This window comes from Podarcis vaucheri (assembly GCF_965113315.1).
Source record: "Podarcis vaucheri genome assembly, chromosome: Z".
Lineage (NCBI taxonomy): Eukaryota > Metazoa > Chordata > Lepidosauria > Squamata > Lacertidae > Podarcis > Podarcis vaucheri.
In genome coordinates this window covers 48,844,427-48,865,183 of record NC_138758.1, presented here as the reverse complement: position 1 = coordinate 48,865,183, position 20,757 = coordinate 48,844,427, and the positions used below count along the sequence as shown (strand labels likewise).

Here is a 20,757-nt window from a genome sequence, read left to right as displayed (position 1 = left end):
AAATGCAAATGTAATAGGAGAAAGGCCAAAATATGATGGTGATGATCATCCTTATTATTATTATTTACAGTCATATCTCACGTTTGCTTCAGGTTACGTTCTTTCAGGTTACGTCCCACGGCGACCCGGAAGTACCAGAAAGGGTTACTTCTGGGTTTCTCCGCTCACGCATGCACACAAGCGCCAAGTCGCACTGTGCACCTGTGCAAATACGGCACTTCAGGTTGCGCTCTTTTCATGTTGCAAACGGGCCTCCAGAACGGATCCCGTTCGCAACCAGAGGCACCACTGTAGATAGATTTGAAGGAGCAAGTCCATTCAGGAAACAACTATCAAGTCCTACTAGTCGTGATGGATTTACAGAACTTGCAGGACCAGTGTACGATGGAATTTTAGTTGTTAGGTGAAGGGCAGTAGCCAGGGTGGGGGAAGCCACTGCCTGCATGCCTCACTGGTGGGATTCCTGCAGGCATCTGCTTTGGCGCTGTGGAAACAGGATGCTGAAGAAGATGGGACTGTGGTCCAGAAGGACCATCTCCTCATGTTCCTAAATAGCCCGGCCTTTCCCTCTGCTGTATGTGAAGCTTCTTTCATCACTATCTTTAGTCATCTTTGTAAAGATAAACCTTTTTGCCCAGGCTTCCCCTGACCCATAAGATCGGACCCTGCTTTTGCTCAATTCCTCTCTTTTTTTTATAAATACTCCCCCCCTTTTTTTATTCATTTTATAACTCAACTAAACAACACAAACAGAAAAAACAAGCAATATGAACAGATTCTTGTCTTATCCTTATTTTTTCTAAACATTGTTAGGTGGGCTTCCCCAAGACCCCCCTATCTGATTTTCATTGTACCTCATCTTTAGCAGTTTACATATATCAAAAAAATTTAACCATTTTTTTAAAATCACGCTTACTTTTACCATAAAAATCTTCACATTTTATCACTTACAAATAATACTATTTTAAAATACGCTATCTTCTACTTCTTACCCTACAGCCTATATCCACTTCCAAAGCTAAGATTTAAATATTAACATATTTTTTCAGATATTCTTTAAATCTTCTTCCACCATCTCTTCTCTAAATACTTTTTAAATGCACTTTCTCTGTTTTTATTATGCTGTCCTTTGTACATGGCTTTCAGAACTTTTAACTAGAAATGCTCCTGAACAGATGCAATAAACCTACTTGCTGTATAGTTGTCTGAACCCCATTGCACCTGAAAGCTGGAGAGAGGAACACGTGGGCTCCATGCCACCTGCAGCTGATGTGAACTGGCACCCCAACAACACTTGAGGGACCCAAGGCTGGGTGGGATATCTATATGGGGCTGTGTCGCTCCATGCTACCCGTCCTGGTTCTTGACCTGTGCTCTTGGGAGTGCTGCTTTGCTAACCTCTCTTATCTCCTCTGACAGTGCCCTAAACAGCAGTGACATCAAGAAACTGGGTGTGGACCTGCTTCCTGGCTATTTTGACCCCTTTTCAGGCAGGACACTCACCAAAGGGGAGGTGGGCTGCTTCCTGAGCCACCATCATGTGTGGAATGAGGTAAGGGCTTGGGCTGGGTTGGACGAAAGGGTCAAGGGGTTGGGTTGGTTCGGTGCAGGGAAGGGACATTGATGTGGTCAAGCAGAGCCTGCCCATCAGCTTCTCTCTCGTTGGCTACTCAAGATCTGGGGCCAAGCCCTGTGCAATGGTTGTATAGGTAGAGCCAGTGTGGTGCAGTGGTTAAGAGCAGTGGCCTTGTAATCTGGGGAACCGGGTTCTCGTCTCCGCTCCTCCACATGCAGCTGCTGGGTGACCTTGGGCCAGTCACACTTCTCTGAAGTCTCTCAGCCCCACTCACCTCACAGTGTTTGTTGTGGGGGAGGAAGGGAAAGGAGAATGTTAGCCGCTTTGACACTCCTTAGGGTAGTGATAAAGCGGGATATCAAATCCTAATTCTTCTTTTAGGTCCAGCTAGGCTCCTACTGTGTCTCTCAGGTTACCTGGTTTCCTGGGCTGAAGAGTAGGAGAGGCGTTTCTGGCTGTTGCTCGACATACAGAGTAGCAGAGAGTGGGTGGAGAAGTGTCGGGAGGCTTGGGGAGCCCAATCCTTGCAAATCCTGACACTGGTTGACCTGACCCCCACCTCCCAGATTGACGCATGCATCAGGAATTCATTGCCCTCTCACTTTTGCACTTGGAATCATAGAGCTGAAGAGTAGGAAGGGTCCCTGGCAGTCATCTGGTCCAAGCTGCAGCAGCACAGGAGTCAAACTCTTTCCCAATGTTCCAAAGTAGTTCTTTTGTTAGATAACTTGATATTTTTTCATTAATAACAATCCCATGTAAGCCACATTAATACAATATCAAATCACAATACAATTAAAAGAGCCAATTATCCAGTTCCAAATTAAACAATTTTGGGTGACTTCCCGTGTTCTGATTATCAGGAGATGGTGTTATTCCTTGATCCTGGCTCCTATCCTCCTAATTAATCCAAGCCTGTGAGCATATGATAAAATTTGCTCTCTGCCCTGCACTTTCCCCAAAAAGGTCTTTTGGATTTCTCAACAAGGTCTACACCAGGGATGCAGAACCTGTGGCTATCTAGATGTTGTTGGACTCTCATCAGCCCCACAGCTAATGGGAGCTGTAGATCTGACATCTGAAGAGCAGCAGCTTCTCCAGCTCCGAGCTGAGCTGTTATAGCATACACAGCAAGTTCCCTTGGTAAAGATGCCGATGTCCCTTTGCTTGCTTGCAGTCCTGGCTGAGCTCTGCGATGGAACTTTAAGGTCTCTTTCAGCCATACTCTCTAGTTCTGTTGTTTTCTCCCCCCTTTAGATTGTCGAACGGGGTCTGGAGAAGTCTGTGGTGCTGGAAGATGATGTGCGGTTTGAGGCATATTTCAAGAAGCGAATTTTGCGGCTGATGGACGAACTGGAGCAAGTACAGCTGGATTGGGACCTGATGTATGTTGGGTTAGCTGGTGGGGTTGGGCGAGGTCCTCAGCTGCAAAACAGCCCTAGTTGTTTGGCTACACTTTGGAATGCCAAAATAACTATAGCTCAGTGGCAGTGCACTTGCTTCGCATGCAGAAGGTTTCTCCAGGAAGGTCTGGCAAAGTCTCCTGTTGGAAATCCTGGTGAGCTGCTGCCAGTCAGTGTAGGCAATATTGAGCTTGGTTGACATATGGCCTGACTCACCATAAGGCAACTTCCTGTGTTCCTGTTTGGTTCATCCCTTTATTCAGAACTGTGAGGGCTGGAATATTTAGTTTTAGCTGGAGGACAATGAATCAGTTGTTAAGAGTCTGTGCTTTGCATGCAAAAGTCTCTGGCTCAATCCTAGGCAACTCCAGTTAGGGCTGGGAAAGAGATCCTGACTCTGTCTGAAATGCTACAGAATCACCAGAGACAATGTTGAGCCAGATGCGCCAATAGTCTGAATCATTAGAAAGCTATTTCCTGTATTCACGTTTGTTTATTTCATAAAAATTATGCACTGCTTGAGCATAAAGCACCTCAAAGTGGTTTAAGGTAAAGGTAAAGGGCCCCCCTGACCATTAGGTCCAGTCGTGGCCGACTCTGGGGTTGCGGTGCTCATCTCGCTTTACTGGCCAAGGGAGCCGGTGTACAGCTTCCGGGTCACGTGGCCAGCATGACTAAGCCGCTTCTGGAGAACCAGAGCAGCACACGGAAACACCGTTTACCTTCCCGCCGGAGTGGTACCTATTTATCTACATGCACTTCATGCTTTCGAACTGCTAGGTCAGCAGGAGCAGGGACCGAGCAATGGGAGCTCACCCCGTCGCGGGGATTCGAACCACCGACCTTCTGATCGGCAAGTCCTAGGCTCTGTAGTTTAACCCACAGCGCCACCGGCAAAAGAAAAGAATCTAGAAAAAGACCACAACACTGTTTCAAAACATGCAAGAGTTAAAATACTAAAACTGATTAAAATCACCTCAACCTTCCAAGCACCTGGGTAGGCTTGTCTAAACAGGAATGTTTTTAGCAGGTGCCGAAAAGAGCACAGCGAAGCCTTGATTTCAATAGGCAGGGAATTCAAAAGTGCAGTCGCTGTCACACTGACTGAGTTTTTACAAATGCTGAACAGGTATTATGTGGCACCTGTAAAGTAGTAGCAATTCCAGTGATTGAAGTGATGGAGTGTGCACATTTGGTGTAAGGTGATCTCATAGGTTAACTGGTCCCAAGTTGCAACGGGCTTTATATATTAACAGAAACACTTGAACTTGGTGCAGTAACAAATCACCGGCCTCTGAGCTGGCAAGGCCTCACTCCTGTCAGCAATCGGGCTGCAGCATTCTGTGCTAGGTCATAAGCCAGCCCTCTGCACCTGCAGTCAATCTGCATCTTCTGGCTGCAGCGCAAAGCTGAGACAGAGCCGCAGCTATAGTTGTTTTAACTGTTTTAATTGTTTTAACTGTTTTTAATCTGTGGAAGGCTTGTTGTTGTTGTTTGTTTATATTGAGGGAGGGGAGATGTGTCTGGAAGGAGAGGAGCTGGGGAGACTGGGGTCATATGGTGTGGGAGGTGGAGCAGGCTGGGTAAGTGGCACATGGATAAGGGCCCTTCCTCTAACCTGGGGATTTGTGGTTGTCTGCATGCTAAGCAAGTGCGCTGCCACTGGGCTGTGGATCCTCCCCACTGCCCCCAAATGGTGCCGCCTTATACTGGGTCAGATGAGGGATCTGTCCAGCTTGGAACACTGTGCTTTGATTAGCAGCAGCTCCTTGAGGTCGGTCTGTTAATTTAGGGGTGGGGAACCTTCCAGCTCACCAGCCAGGTTTGGCCTGCCAGGTCTCCTCAGTTCTGCTCGGTTACTATCTCTCTCCATCCCCATGGGCCTGTTGGGATGCGTCCGGGGAGACGGGGGCATTTGGCAGGCCCCCAGCTGGCTCCAGCCACTGGCCGGCAGCCGGGCAAACTCCGGTTCTCGGAACAGCATCAAAAACTGTGACTCAGGCCACAGAAGCCTTCAAAGCTTAAGCACACAAGGCAGCAGAGATAAGTGCTGTGAGTATTTGCAGGGACCGGGCCCCAAGTGCGGTGAGTATTCGCAGGGACCAGGCCCCGGGTGCTGTGAGGCATATGTAAGCATATTTACATCATTTTATTCAGCAGCAGACAAAGGAAAACATGTCTGCTTCCCTTCATGTCCAAGCAAACAGCATAGGCAAAAGCAATATACAAACGGAAGTTCCCAGCAAGCTGTGCTGGAATGTAAACAGACATGTGACATGCAACAATCCACATATCTGTTCCTCTCAGGGTGGAACGGAACATCAATATCCTAACAGGGCCAACTTTTGACAGGTTGGTGGCTCCCCAGGGGCTCATGTTGGCTTTTGGAGGTGGGAGATGACGATCTGGCTTTCTGGGGCAGAAAGGTTTCCCACTCTTGGCGTAGGCAGAAGGAAATGGGTGGACACTAAAAAGGCCGATTTGTCTTCTTCAGTTACCTGGGCCGGAAGCAAGTGAACGCTGAGGATGAGGAGCTGGTGGAGGACGTACGAAATCTTGTGGTGCCTGGATATTCCTACTGGACTTTAGCTTACATCATCTCACGGCGAGGGGCTCAGAAACTGATTGATGCACAGCCGCTCTCCAAAATCCTCCCTGTGGATGAATTCCTGCCCATCATGTATGACAAGCACCCCAAGTAAGGAGCTTGAAATATTGTGGGTTTGTTTCAATTGGCTTGGAGTTCAGATGTAGTAATAACAGAACAGCAACCTTGCCTTGATGTTCTCATGGAAGCGCTGAAGAAGCACCCTGTCTGTATGGGAAAGTCTGTGGTGGATTTAATGTGTGAGTGGGACCTGCGACAAAATGTTGCAGTGTGGAACACTTGATGGAGGAGAGGGCTGTTAATGGCTAGCCATGGTGGCTATGTTGTGCCTCCACATGCAGAGGCAGTAACGCTTGTGGATTCCAGTTGCTGGAAACCACAGGGAGGGACAGAATTGCTCTTGTGCTCAGGTTTTGCAGGTTTCATACAGGCATCCGGTTGACCACTGTGAGAACAGGATGATGGACTAGATGGGCCATGGGTCTGATCCAGTCTCAGGGCACTTACTGTATGTTCGTAATGCTTTTCTTCAGGGCCCGTCTAGACCCCATTTTTATTGTGAATTTGTGGTTGTTTGTTTTCATGGTGCTTTGCGGGCAGTTATGCACTATCCCACTTTCAGTTCTGTTCACACCTGCAAAAGTTTCAGGGCAGACATGCTTTGTTTCCGTGTCGCGCAGCTCCCCGCTGATAATCCTGTTAACTTTCTATACCACAAATACTCCTTTTGTTGTGCTGCAGTGCAAAAGCTTAGTAATCCAGAGGGCAATAAAGCAGCAACATAGGAGGAAGTATCTCAAAACAGCTAATGACGGGGAAGGATGTTTGGACGGTCCAGTACAAATCCACAGCTATTGTACTCTTGTTGCACCAGTGACGTGACAGTATATGTCTGGGAAAACCAAACAAGCACCAACCAGTTAGGGGTGGGAGGCTAAATCTCCAACAACAACAACAACAATAATTGTACCTTGCCCATCTTATTGGGTTTCCCCAGCCACTCCGGGCGGCTTCCACAAAGACCAAAAATACACTAATATATCATACATTAAAAACTTCCCTGAACAGGGCTGCCTTCAGATATCTTCTAAATGTCAGGTAGATATTTTTCTCTTTGACATCTGATGGGAGGATGTTCCACAGGGCAGGCGCCACTACCGAGAAGGCCCTCTGCCTGGTTCCCTGTAACCTCACTTATCATGGTGAGGGAACCGCCAGAAGGCCCTCAGAGATGGACCTCAGTGTCCGGGCTGAACAATGGGGATGGAGATGCTCCTTCAGGTATACTGGACCGAGGCCGTTTAGGGCTTTAAAGGTCAGCACTAACACTTTGAATTGTGCTCAGAAACGTCAAGGCTGACACACACAGATAAGGCCTCCAGAATAAGTTGGGCAGGATCATGCCTTGTAAGCAAAGAAAAGAAGAAAAGCGCCTCTTTCCCCGCCCCACACCAATCCCTGCCTTCACTGCTCCGGCATCAGTTAAGGGAAAACATCTGTTCCTATGACTTCACTCCCTCCAGCCTGCAGAAGTCTGTGGAAAAGAATAGTCAGCAAGCCCCCAGGAGGAGGAGGAGAGGGTGTTGAGGTTTCTTGAACAGCCATTCGCTCCATTTGCTGGAAGCATAATAGGAGCCAGGGAAATGTGGCTGATTGCCATGCCTTGGGACTGCGATGGAGACTCCTTGGTCCTCCTGATGCTCTAGGGCAGACGTCAGGGCATAGAAGAGGCAGTTTTCCACCGGGTCCTCATGTCCCTCACAAAACATCTTCCCTTGATGCTTGGGGTGCCCTCCCAAACATGGGGGGTGTTGCTGTTGGGGGAGGGGTATGTGAAAGTTGCCTCCCCTGTTGGTGAGGAAATGGCAGGAAGGATGAACTCCCCTTTACCTTCAGATCCTAAACCTCTGCTGTCTCGTGGCTCTACTCATTCATGAGAAAGCTTTCAGGAGTAAACCCCGAGGAAAAATCCACACCTGATTCTTTGTGAGACACCTTCAGGGGAAGAGAAGGCTAAGCTAAGGAATAAACCCTACACAGATTCAGAGTGGAGTCCCTAAGGCAGTTGAATGGTGCCTTGTACTCCTCCTGCAGCCAAGCTGGTGCCAAACGTCTTCCTCCGCTTTCCTTTAGACCACACCTGCAATGCCGGGGGGGGGGGCTTGTCTCCTGGGCAGCCCAGGACCTCATGCACACCTGCCCAGGCTTGCGCTTCAGAGTCACTCTGCTGCTGCAAACACAGTAGTTTGCCTTCACCTCTAGAGGTGCACTCCACTGTCTCTCAAGGCAGATGGATGCCGGCAACAACAACAAGGGGAACTTGTCCCCCCCCCCAATATCATTTTTATTAATTTTACAATACAGTCATACCTCATGTTACATTTGCTTCAGGTTGAGCGTTTTCAGGTTGTGTCCTGTGGCGACCCGGAAGTACCGGAAAGGGTTACTTCCGGGTTTCGTCACTTGCGCATGCACAGATGCTCAAAATGAAGTCATGCGCATGCACAGAAGTGATAAATCATGACCCGCAGATGCGCAGACACGGCTTGCATTCTGCTCATGTTGCAAATGGGCCTCCGGAATGGATCCCGTTTGCAACCAGAGGTTCCACTGTAATGCTTTCCATTACAATCTCTCCTCTTATATTATACATTTTGGCTTTTTAGGGCCATGACTTCCTTCAAACCTTCCTTGTGATTTTCTATCTTTCATTTCAGATTTCTGCATTTTCACTACTTAACCATTGCTTTCAAATCAAAAACATCAAAGCATATTTCTTATTCCTCTCTGCAGTGATTTTTATACCTTTCCTTACAAAGCTTCTTGCAATCCTACTAACGTGTTTGATTGACTACAATTGTCTTTCAAATAATTCACAAATTTAGTCCAGTCCTTGATGAACTTCGGGTCCCACTCTTCTCGGATTCTTCCTGTCATTTTGGCCAGTTCCGCATACTCTGTTAACTTCAGTTGCCATTATTCCTTTGTCGGTAATTCCTCTTTGTTTCCACTTCTGTGCTAATAAAATTCTTGCTGCAGTTGTTGCATATAGGAAAAGCTTAGTATCTTGTCTGTTAATGTCTGTACCACAACAAGGGGAATTTGTGGCCCTCTAGATGTTGTTGGACTCCAACTCCCATCAGTCCTAGCTGATGCTGAGAATCCAACAACATCTGGAGGGCTTCAGGCTCCGTATCCCTGTTTTGACGGATGGGCTATTTTCCTGGCCTACCCAACTGTGTCAGCAGGCAGTGATTGGCTTTGACAGGCACAGACTAAGGCCCACGCTGTGGTAAGGGGCCCCACTGTTGACCTTCAGAGCCCTCCTCTCATTCTGCCCTGTTCAGCCTTGCAGTTGCCACATGTTCGCCTTCCCTCTCAGCTGAGCAAGGAGGAGCATTGGCCTCCACTTGCCTTGCCCACTTCCTCTGTGCGCTGTTGCGGATTGGGCCCAGTGGGATAGAGCAAGCAAATGGGCAACAGGGGCAAGTCTGGTTCAGCCCTCCTGCCCCTCCCCCCCAAAAAATCTGGAGTCCATCACTGGGTCACCATAGTAAGCAATGCCGGCACATGGGATGGAGCAGCCACGCTGTGCCCCAAATAGAAAGTGGGCTTGATAGGAGAAGCTTTTGTGTCTTGCTTGCTGCATGGCTTCCCACGAGCTACACTGGCTTCTGCTCAAGACACTTCGGGAATGTGATTTACAGGCAGCCGGCTGAGGCTGAGCCAGGATTCCTGGCTGTGTTTTCAGACTTTCCATCTGTGCCAGACTCTCGCTCCAAACCAGAATTTCACCTGGCCTTTTTTGGCTCTGTGTTTGCGTAATGCAAAATATCTCTCTCTCTCTCTCTCTCTCTCTCTCTCTCTCTCTCTCTCTCTCACACACACACACACACACACACACACACACACACAAATAAAATATTGCTGGGTAGTCAATAACACTTCCTTTGTTAATGGGGATGCATTTTGGCTCCCTTTGATCTCACTTCTCTCCCCACCTGCCCCAGTTTAGGACTGAGCTTCATACATCTGATGAAGTGGATTCTTGTCAATAAGTGTTTATGCTAGGTTAGCCAACACTGGGTAGCCACAAGGTGGTTGTTGTTGTGGTGGTGGTGGTGGTGAATGACTTTTAAAAAAATGCTTTTACAGTACAGTATTGAATTTCCAAATTATTAACAAATACAGAAGAGAGAAAACAAATTTCTGAAACAAATTCCTAGAAACTCATTGAAAATACATTTATTTTCAGTGTTAGGAACTAATGGTGTACTTATATCAGGTAAGTTGTAATACATTTTACAGTTGTTGCTGGACTCCCAACTCCCCACAGCTAACATAGCCAGTCGTCAAAGAAGATGAAAATTGGAGTTCACCAATGCCCAATGGGGGCACCACGTTGGCTACCTTTAACAAATGTGCAAGGTTTTAAGATGCCACAAGGGACGTGGGTGGCGCTGGGGGTTAAACCACAGAGCCTAGGACTTGCTGATCAGAATGTCGGGGTTCGAATCCCCGCGATAGGGTGAGCTCATGCTGCTCGGTCCCTGCTCCTGCCAACCTAGCAGTTCGAAAGCACATCAAAAGTGCAAGTAGATAAATAGGTACCACTCTGGCAGGAAGGTAAACAGCGTTTCCATGCGCTGCTCTGGTTCGCCAGAAGTGGCTTAGTCATGCTGGCCACATGACCCGGAAGCTGTACGCCGGCTCCCTCGACCAATAAAGCGAGATGCATGCCGCAACCCCAGAGTCAGCCACGACTGGACCTAATGGTCAGGGGTCCCTTTACCTTTACCTTTAAGATGCCACAAGAGTGCCAAGTGGCTGAATTGGCTTGGAGTTCAGATGTCATAATGCAGAGCAGCCTTTGAGAATCACTGGTCAGAAGGATAGGCTGATGCTTCCTTCTCCTCCCTCTCTCTCAGTGAGGATTACAAAAAGCATTTCAGCAACCGGGACCTGCGAGCTTTCTCTGTGCGCCCCCACCTCGCCTACCCAACCCACTACACCGGTGACGCCGAGTGGATGAGTGACACGGAAACCTCCACCATCTGGGATGATGACTCACGCAAGACGGGCTGGAGCGGCTCGCAAAAGACACTGAAAGACACCCATGGCAGCGTAGGCACTTCAGGCCACTCCTTCCGCCCGGCCTCTCGGGATGAGCTATAACATCTGGCTGGTAAGTAAGGCCTGGGAAACAGCTGTGCAGCAGATGTGGAACTGCTTGGGCAGAGCCGTATGCTGTAGGGCAGTTGGCTGCAGGAAGCCTTTCCCAGAAGTGATTGCTCCTCGCCCCCCCCCACCGCCCTGCAACTCATCTACAGCATGATGCCATCTTATGCACAATTAACTTGCAAACTTGCACTGTTGAAAACAGACCGGTTGAAACTGTGCAAAGTAAATGCACACCAAGTGGAGAGCTTGAAAGCTCTTTTTGAGGATGGAAGGAGCTGTTAAGCTGTCTGCCTTGCTTACTGGGCAGTGCCCGGTAAATGTTTTTATATTACTGTACACTGCCCCGATACCTTATGAGTGGGTAGTATATAAATACTTTTACTGCATGACCAAAATAAATAAATGATCACCTTGCAAGGAGGCTCACCTTCATCACTGGGTAGGTGGTCTCTTGCAGGCCTGTATGCAGAGATGTATGTATGTAACTTGCAGTTTGTTTGGATTCTTTGTGTGTGCGCACGTGTCCTCAACGTGTCATGGAGCTAACTGGAAAGGTTCCATCTCTTAAAAAATAAATAAATCAAGAACTGTCTTTCTGGAGCCACCAATTTTGCTGAGACATTGGGCGCCAGTTTGCTGAATTCCAAAGTATTCATTCTTGCCAAGACACTTCAGTTCTGCCATCGTTGCTGTTTAGATTAAGGCAGCAAAGTAATAATTATCCTGGTGAGGGTTGTCAGTTGTTTGAAACTGGTTGCTACTCGTTGCACAGCTGCTTGGAATGCACTGATGTGTAAGTCTTTGTATTGAGCTCTACATCTTCAGTTGCTCATTTCTGCAGATCTCTCTTAAAAAGCAGCAAGCCAGGCCTCTTGTTTGTTTTTCTGGCCATGTCTGTGTCCTGTGAGGCTCTTTCTCCCTCCATATTTATGGGGGGGGGGGGCAAAGTGGGTAGTTACCTGGGGTGGCACAATTGAGGAGGCAGTGCCTCCCCCAAAAGTTTGGCAAAAGGCTCACCCTAACCCAAGTGATCAAGGGGATGGAGCAACTCAACTATGGAGAAAGTGTTCGGGATTTTTTAGTTTATAGAAAAGACAAGGAAGAGGAGACAACGATAGAAGTTTATAGAATTATGCACAGCCTGGAGAAAACCGACAGAAACATTTTTCTCACTCTCTCAAAGCATTGCAACTCATGGACACCCAGTGAATCCGAATGTTGGAAGATTCAGGGAAGATAGAAAGAAAGCACTTCTTCATGCAGAACACACGTCACGCTGTGGAACTCCCACAGGAAGCAGCAGTGGTCAGCAACCTGGAGTGCTTTGGATTAGACCATTTCACGGGGGCCACTAGGGGGTGCATTGGAATATGGCCGACAATACCATCTCTCTGACCCATACGGGGTAATTAAGAGGCTGTTATGGGAGTAGGCAGCCTCCCTTGTTGCCCCAAGGAAATGGGGAACACTGCCCTTGCATGCTGTGCCCATAAATCACCCCCTAATTCGAAAGAAGGGGGTGAGGGCCCTAGGCAGAATGCCCCCGTGTGGACATCGGCTCTCCTGGACGCTGTCTCTGATCGCGCACTAGTTGCAGCAATTTGGAATAATTAATTACAAAAGAAGCAAATGCACATATTTCAAGTGAAGAAGGGGAGTGAAGTCTGCTAATTTAAGTGACCTCTGCGAAAGAAGATGACGGGTTGGAGAAACAGGAATATTTTACGATGAAGATACACCAAAGGCTGGTTATGTTGACAACTTGACTGAATGGGGGGGGAACCTTTTTTACTTTCCTTCTATGTGATTTACAAGAACCCCTCCTCATTAGAACCGTCGGTTGAACTAACCCAAGCAGGATGATTAAGGTCTGTATGGAGATAAACTTTAACCAAAAGTATGCTTTATGGAGATCAAGAAGCAATAAGAGCTTTTGGAATGGCGCAGCAATTAATTCGGAGTTGCCATCTTGCCAAAGGATTTATAGCCGGGAGGAGGAACGGACTTGTTTTCAGACTGCATTCCTGGTGAATCTCCTCAGAGGTTTTGAGAAAGGAGGCAGATTGGTGAAGATTAATGACACTAAGACTGTTTTGATGTATGGAAGTGATATTATATGGAAAACGTCTGGATATGGCTACTGGATTAAAAAAAAATATCCACGCAGGATTACAAAATGTTCTAAGCAGCTTGTGGAGACTATCAGAGGTCACAAAGAGAAAGGAAAAATATATGAAAATAACAACAATAGATGTGGAAAAACAATAAGAAAGGACTGGATAGTACTGTGAACATCATAAGGTTAGATTTGTGGACATTAAAACAGCAGTAAGAAGCAAGAAGTTGATTGGATCCCCTTCAGAACTTGAAATATGGGTACCCCCAACAAAAATTTAAAATTCGGCTGTGTAATTTGGAATTTATGTAATTTGGTTTCATTTGATGTAGAATCATAGAATCATAGAGTTGGAAGAGACCACAAGGGCCACCGAGTCCAACCCCCTGCGAAGCAGGAAACACCATCAGAGCACTCCTGACATATGGTTGTCAAGCCTCTGCTTAAAGACCTCCAAAGTAGGAGACTCCACCACACTCCTTGGCAGCAAATTCCACTGTCGAACAGCTCTTACTCTCAGGAAGTTCTTCCTAATGTTTAGGTGGAATCTTCTTTCTTGTAGTTTGGATCCATTGCTCCGTGTCCGCTTCTCTGGAGCAGCAGAAAACAACCTTTCTCCCTCCTCTATGTGACATCCTTTTATATATTTGAACATGGCTATCATATCACCCCTTAACCTCCTCTTCTCCAGGCTAAACATGCCCAGCTCCCTTAGCCGTTCCTCATAAGGCATCGTTTCCAGGCCTTTGACCATTTTGGTTGCCCTCCTCTGGACACGTTCCAGTTTGTCAGTGTCCTTCTTGAACTGTGGTGCCCAGAAATTGTGATTGGTCGGTTAATAAAAAATTGTTCAAAAAAAAAAAAAGGATTAAACCATTTCACAGAGCAGAAGGCTATTGACGGTTCCTAGACAGGATAGCCATGCTCTGCCAGCATAGTTGGAGGCAGCAATGTTACTGAATACCAGTTATTGGAAACTTCAGGGTTTTTGTTATTGTTCCTGCTGCACTCGTGTCCAGCTTGCAGGCTCCCCAACAGAGGCATCTGGTTGGCCACTGTAGAAACAGAATGCTGGACTAAATGGGCCATTGGCCTGATCCAGCAGGACTCCTCTTATGTTCAGGCTCTGGAGCTGGAGTGGGGAGAACTAAGTTGCCACACCAGCCAAGGGCAGGGTCCCCTATTCAGAAAGGGAAGATGGGGGAACTCCAGAACAGCGTCCCCCAAGTTGGAGGGCAAGGAGACCCCTGGCAAAGCTGGCGGGAGGTGGGGCGCACTCAGAACACCCCTGCTTTGTACTTCATCCAGGAATCAACCTCCCCCTTTCCACTTGCCCACCTCCACTGCTTTTCTCACCACTTCTCTACTTGCCCCTAGCTGTGAAAGCAGGCTTTTCGCTCAAGACTCCCTCTGTGTGGGGCCTCATCTTGCTAAGGAGGATGTCTCCACCCCCTTTGCATGTCTCCCGCACACTGCATGAACTTGGTCATGATCCTCCTGCAGAGTCCTGTCTGTATCTACTCAGACGTGAACCCCTCCCGTAGCTCAGAGGGGCTTGCTTCTTCCAAGTATGTGGGTCCAAGGTCAGCCTATGACTGCAGTTTCCTCTAATCATGTATACAGTTTATTACTGAACGGAGTGGAAGTCGCTTCTGCTGTGGGTAGCAGAGCACACACCATAAATACTGCGTATGAATCAAAGAAGCAGAATAATACAGTGGTACCTCGGGTTACATACGCTTCAGGTTACATACGCTTCAGGTTACGGACTCCGCTAACCCAGAAATAGTGCTTCAGGTTAAGAACTTTGCTTCAGGATAAGAACAGAAATCGTGCTCTGGCAGCGCAGTGGCAGCAGAAGAAGAAGAAGAAGAGTTTGGATTTGATATCCCGCCTTTCACTCCCCTTCAGGAGTCTCAAAGCGGCTAACATTCTCCTTTTCCCTTCCTCCCCCACAACAAACACTCTGTGAGGTGAGTGGGGCTGAGAGACTTCACAGAAGTGTGACTAGCCCAAGGTCACCCAGCAGCTGCATGTGGAGGAGCAGAGATGCGAACCCGGTTACCCAGATTACGTGACTACCGCTCTTAACCACTACACCACACTGGCAGGAGGCCCCATTAGCTAAAGTGGTGCTTCAGGTTAAGAGCGGACCTCCGGAACGAATCAAGTACTTAACCCGAGGTACCACTGTACAGAAAGCTGAAATATGTGTGAATTTTGCATTGTTTTCTCTGTCTGCCCCTAATTTGGGTGATTTGGAATCAGGTTGGGTTTCTTTTTTTATTTTATATTCTTCATTGAAAAATTAAAAAGTACAAAAGTACAAGTGCACAGAGTAAGATAAGACACAAAGAAGAAGAAACAAGAAATCGTATCAGTGTAGAAAACAAAACAGAAAAGGACATTGTGCACATTACAAAAAAGGGGGGGCACTTGTTATTGTAGTTAAGCAGACTTTAATCTAGTATGTTTGGGTTTCTTTTTACATTTATACCCCACCTTTCCCTCAAGGAGTTCAAGGTGGTGTACAAGGTTCTTTCCTTTCTTTGTTTTATCCTCACAAGACCCCTGTGAGGTAGGGGCTTGAGCTGTGAAGGACTGACTGGTCCAAGGTCAGCCAGTGAATTTCATGGCCAAGTGCAAGGGGGGGATTTGAACCCAGGTCTCCCAGATCCTAGTCCAACATCCTAACCACTGCATAAAACATCACGGACAAACAACCTTGTAAATGAAAACATCTGGCAGTTTTTAGTCCAAGGAAAGAGGGATGCATTCTCCACAAGCCCCACCCTCTGTCCCACTTCTGTGGATTTCTCTCTGATTTGTGCCTTGCTTGTGTGGGAAGTTTTAGCACTAGCAGGAGCCTGGCATCTGGGCAAAACCTGCGACCCTCTAAAGAACCTGGAAACCAGAGAAAACCCAGCAGCTGGAACATGGCTCTGAATCCTGCTGCCCTTATCCTGATTTCAGGCAGTTGGCCTCGGCTCCCAAAAGCCGCGTGGGCTTCCTCTGCTACTCTGGCTGACTCTTTCTCTTCCCTGGACTGCCTGTGTGTCTTGCAGAGCCTAAACAAGCAGGAGTTTCAAAAGACTCTGTCTAAGGACGTGTGCTGAGGCTCAGTGCTGCTTTTGTGAGTTCCCTGAAGCTGCTAGGACAGGAAATCCCGAGAAACCGCTCAGATTCTGAGGTAAACAAACAACGGCCCTGTGCTCCCTGCAGCTGGAGGTCAGGGAAGTCTGGCTTGCTTTGCTGTTAGCCAGCTGGTTCTCAGCTGTAGCCTCCGCACCCCCACTTTTTGAAAAAGATCCTACATACTGGTGATGCACAGTTCAGGGAAAGGAAATGAAGCAGCAAAGCACTGCACTTGGAGCCCCTTGCTGTTCCCTGTGTCAAGAATGCAACCACAGGATAATGAAAACCATGCAACGCAAGTCGCTATAAGCTGGATCGGTTTCCTGCAACAAAGATATTTCTGGGTCCCAGTTTGCATGTGCTGGTTAATGATTTGCCGCAGGAATGAGGGGCCTCAGACCCAGGAGCCAAATCTGACCCTCCTGGCCTCTCTGTGTGTGACTGTTCACTGGCTGCACCCATTACCAGCCTTGCTTTGAGACCTTCATGAGTGCTTTTGCCTGGCTGGAATATGTCTTTGAACTCTGATCATGCCTCTTGGTTGCCTGGACGGAGGATCATGTGCAATCTGCTCATGTGTGCAGAAACTAGCCTATTGCACAAAGGCAAAAAGCACATTCGTTGTCTACTCCCCCCCCCTTTTTTTGGCCCTGCCCACCAGTGGCATGCTATGAAAGTGTCTATTCCCCTCACAGACCTACAATCCCCAGTGTTTCCTGTGAAGAGGGATTGGTTGTTTAAGCCACCCTGGGAAGGGAACAGGGTATCCCTTATAAACTTTCAGCATGCTTAGCAAACTGCTGTGTTTGTTTAAAGTGGTTTCATAGCACTCTAAATGTACAGTATGAATGTGGCCTTAATCTATCTTCTCTTACTATGATTGCTGCCATTGGGCAGGTTTATATGTTGACAGTGTGTGCCTTGAAATTCCATGCAAATCGCAGAGTTTTGTAATTTGTCAATAATGAGAATCTTGGCTTACTTTTAAACAGCAACGAAGGACAAGTTCCTAGCCCCTGTGCCCTGAAACCAATCCCTGCAAAAACAGCAGCTGGTGGAATAAGCACCTTGCTTATCATTGCACACACGGCCTATGTCTCCAACTATAGCAGCAGGTCTATGCCAAAATGTTTTCTTCCTGCTCTCTATGAGTAGGTTTTACTCTAATAACACCCATCTCTTCCTTTTTCCCTCCCAGGTGTACCTGCTGCAGCCCATAAGCGAGAAGACGATGATAGATCAAGGATTGGTTCCCCCACTCACCACCTTGTATTAGGACACTGTGTTTGCTTGAGCTGTGTTGGACAGGGAAACGAATGCACTGTGTGCAAAACTTGCATCAAAGACCAGTTTGTGCTCTGCCAATGCCTCTGGAATTTCCCTTTTTGGATGACGGTGGAGTTTTGGGGTGCTGCAGTATTTGTGCTCTCCTAGCAGCAAAAGCTTCCTTCACTTATACGATGGTTTGGAGCTGATATTGGCACCAGCTGGCTGCCTTTGGCTGTTTTCCTTTCTCCACAAACACGCACACGTGCACGGCAGTTGCAAGAGACCTAATTTCTGCAGCCTGCTGAGATGTAGATTGGTTTGTGCAGATGTTTGCTGTCAGAACAGGCCATTCCAACTTTTTTTTTTATAAAAAAGACTGTCCAATTTGGATAAATAATCTGCACAGCGATTGGAGTTTTCTGCACTGCCTGGCATTGCCATGGGGCATGGCTGGTTTAGAGAGACAGTGTCTTCATTGAACACCAGAGGAGGGGAGAACCTCTGGCCCTCAAGATCTTTCTATCAGGCCTTTGACATCCTCCTGAAGCCACATACCCCTTGAGTCCCTTCCCTGGGTGAAATGTGTTGTTCAGCAGGGATATAGGGGCTCTTGCTTACCAGGGTGGAGCAACAGGTGTGGATGTGTATATGGGAAAACTTCTCAACATTTGCATGGTTGGAATCTGGCTTATGGTACAAATGGCAGAAGTTATACCTGATGCTTCAGTCACTCTTGCCTCTGGCCCCACCCACTGCTGGCATGCAGCCCCCCAGGAGGCTGCTAGTAAGTGAATGTTTCCCCTAAGCCATCCAGGAGACCTCAGGACTGCCTCTTTGACTTAAAACAACAACAATTTTCACAGTATAGCAAAATAGAAAACACCCATACAATCAAGAAGAAAGAACACTTCTCTCAGAAGAGTAAGATAACAAAGGCTAACCAAATGTACCTCACTATACATAGCTGGCCATGTCTTGCTGGAGGATGCATAACTGAAAACATTTAAGATAACTAGGGTTTTTTTAGTTGTACATTCTTGGATTGCATGGGGTTAGACTAGATGACCCTTGGGGGTACTTTCCAGCTTTATGGTTTTGTGGTTCCAAGTTGTTTTCCATTTGTGGTACATTTAGTGCTTTTAATTGTTGGGTTTGCTTTTCCATAAGAGCTGCTGTGCAAACCTCCTGCTTCCAAACAGCCGACTGTAAATTATCCGAAGTTCTCCAGTTTTGAGTAATCTGTTGTTCAGCTGCCACAAGCAGGGATGGGACTAGTTAGGACCTCCACGTTGGCTGACAGCCTGTGTTATGCCTGTTGACTCTGGAGTTCTTCAGTTCCGGTTCTCTCTCCACTGTCAGCTTCCGCTGACACACCATTTCCTCAACTCTTTGTTGCATTTCTTAAAAAGGCAAAACTAGTAAATCAAACTGAAGATTAAATTTGATCTCTTATTTAAATGTACAGAGCCATATCTTCACTGTATTCTTGTTCCCTTCTCCAAAGCTATGGGGTAATATCCATTGGCCATAACCAGGGTAGACCCATTGACTTCAGGAATTTTATTTATTTCATTGGGTGTCCTCTCAATATGACTTGGCTGGATATCACCCATCATTGCCAACTTTTTCTGCCAATGTTCTTCTGCCCTTTAAAGCCCCTGTACAACAAACAGAGGGACGCGGGTGGCGCTGTGGGTTAAACCACAGAGGCTAGGACTTGCTGACGGGGTGAGCTCCCATTGCTCAGTCCCTGCTCCTGCCAACCTAGCAGTTCGAAAGCATGTCAAAGTGCAAGTAGATAAATAGGTACTGCTCCAGCGGGAAGGTAAACGGCGTTTCCGTGCGCTGCTCTGGTTTGCCAGAAGCGGCTTAGTCATGCTGGCCAGATGACCCAGAAGCTGTACGCCAGCTCCCTCGGCCAATAAAGCGAGATGAGTGCCGCAACCCCAGAGTTGGTCATGACTGGACCTAATGGTCAGGGGTCCCTGTACCCTTTTCCTTTACAACAAACAGAAGTCCGGCCTATGATGTTTTCTCCACCAGCATGTCTCCATGCTGGGCAGGGCAGGGGACTTCACCAGCTGAATATAAGTTTGTACAGGTGTTAACAGCACAAGGCCCTGTGCAGGAGGGAAATCTGGCAACCTTGAACATTTAGGGTACATGCTAACCTGGAGCATTTGCACTTCAGCCATTGTGGGTTCTAATGGTCAGGAATCTAGCATGTAAAACTAATGATGTGATGAGAAAACTGTAGCTGTGCTAGGGGGAGGGGGGCGGGATTACAATAAATGCATAAAGAAATTTGCATTCTTATTTTGCCTTGGTTATTTTAGTTATTTTTAAATATTGATGAAATTGCACATGAGTTGAAGGAGCAATAGACAGAGGCCTCTGCTCAATGCTCAAATCCTACATCAGTGCTTTTAAGTCAGATTAAAAGAAGCTGCTTTTATACCTGGCCAGAAAAGTGATAAATTTTGCGTTCTATAGGTCTTGTGACAAAACCATAAGCACAGACAATAATAAAATTAAAAAAACAAAGCCTCTACTTGAACAAATGGGACCATGTAATGCAAGCGGGAGTATAAATGAGAAGTCTCCATGACTACATGCAGTATATTTAAATTTACTGCTGTTTTGTCTAGTTATTTCTTCCTAATCTTCCTTGCCACCAGAGCAAAAAGAGCCGCTTTGTCAGTCACAACGGTGTTAGAGTCACTCAACCACCGCAGACCCCTCTCTGCCAAGGGGAGGCTGCTTTCTTGAACAAACGGGGTTTAGAAAGCACCTCCTAGGCTCTGCTTATAATGGACAATATAACAAATAACGAAGGCTATATTCTACCTCTGGTTGCCCACATGGCTAGAAACTTGCAGAACCTTAAAATGAAAGTACCTGGTGTTGGGTGGCAGCAGCGCAGGGTAGGCAGCCCCCCTGCCCCCCACATTTTAACATCCTAGAATGTCCTAGAGCAACACTGAATGAGCCCAGCAATGCCCAGAAATGCTGCGAGGGTGAACCTGGGGCCTTGACGCATGCAGCTGGGCATCCTGCTTCTTATAACAAAGGTGGCATTTTTTCATCTCCGCCAAGCTAAGCAGTTGGCTCCTTATCTCTCTCGCCCTGACCTAGCCACTGTGATCCACGCGACGGTCACCTCCAGACTGGATTATTGTAACTCGCTCTACGCGGGGCTGCCCTTGAGACTGAACCAGAAACTCCAGCGGGTGCAGAATGCTGCGGCGAGACTCCTTACGGGGTCCTCACCGTGGGATCACATTCACCCGGTGCTATACCAGCTGCACTGGCTCCCAGTGGAGTTTAAGGTTTAAGATGCTGGTTTTAACCTTTAAAGCCCTATACGGCCTAGGACCCTCATACCTACGGGACCACCTCTCCTGGTATGCCCCGTGGAGGACCTTAAGGTCCACAAATGACAACATTTTGGAGGTCCCAGGTCGCAAGG

At 47.4% G+C, this 20,757-nt stretch overlaps 1 protein-coding gene across 2 annotated transcripts in view; it reads left to right on the top strand.

Moving 5' to 3' along the window:
• Nucleotides 1-18,199, top strand: part of CERCAM (cerebral endothelial cell adhesion molecule) — a 32,127-nt gene extending 13,928 nt beyond the window's left edge. The window contains exons 9-13 of one of the 2 annotated variants that reach the window (XM_082208917.1): nucleotides 1,420-1,552; nucleotides 2,834-2,961; nucleotides 5,474-5,677; nucleotides 10,516-10,772; nucleotides 17,218-18,199. In XM_082208917.1, coding sequence (XP_082065043.1) covers nucleotides 1,420-1,552; nucleotides 2,834-2,961; nucleotides 5,474-5,677; nucleotides 10,516-10,762 — 712 coding nt within the window. In that variant the 3' untranslated portion in view covers nucleotides 10,763-10,772; nucleotides 17,218-18,199. Of the gene's footprint in view, nucleotides 1-1,419; nucleotides 1,553-2,833; nucleotides 2,962-5,473; nucleotides 5,678-10,515; nucleotides 10,773-11,951; nucleotides 12,512-17,217 lie in introns of those variants that run through there. The other variant, XM_082208918.1, reaches the window with a different exon arrangement.
• The last annotated feature ends 2,558 nt before the right edge of the window (nucleotides 18,200-20,757 follow it).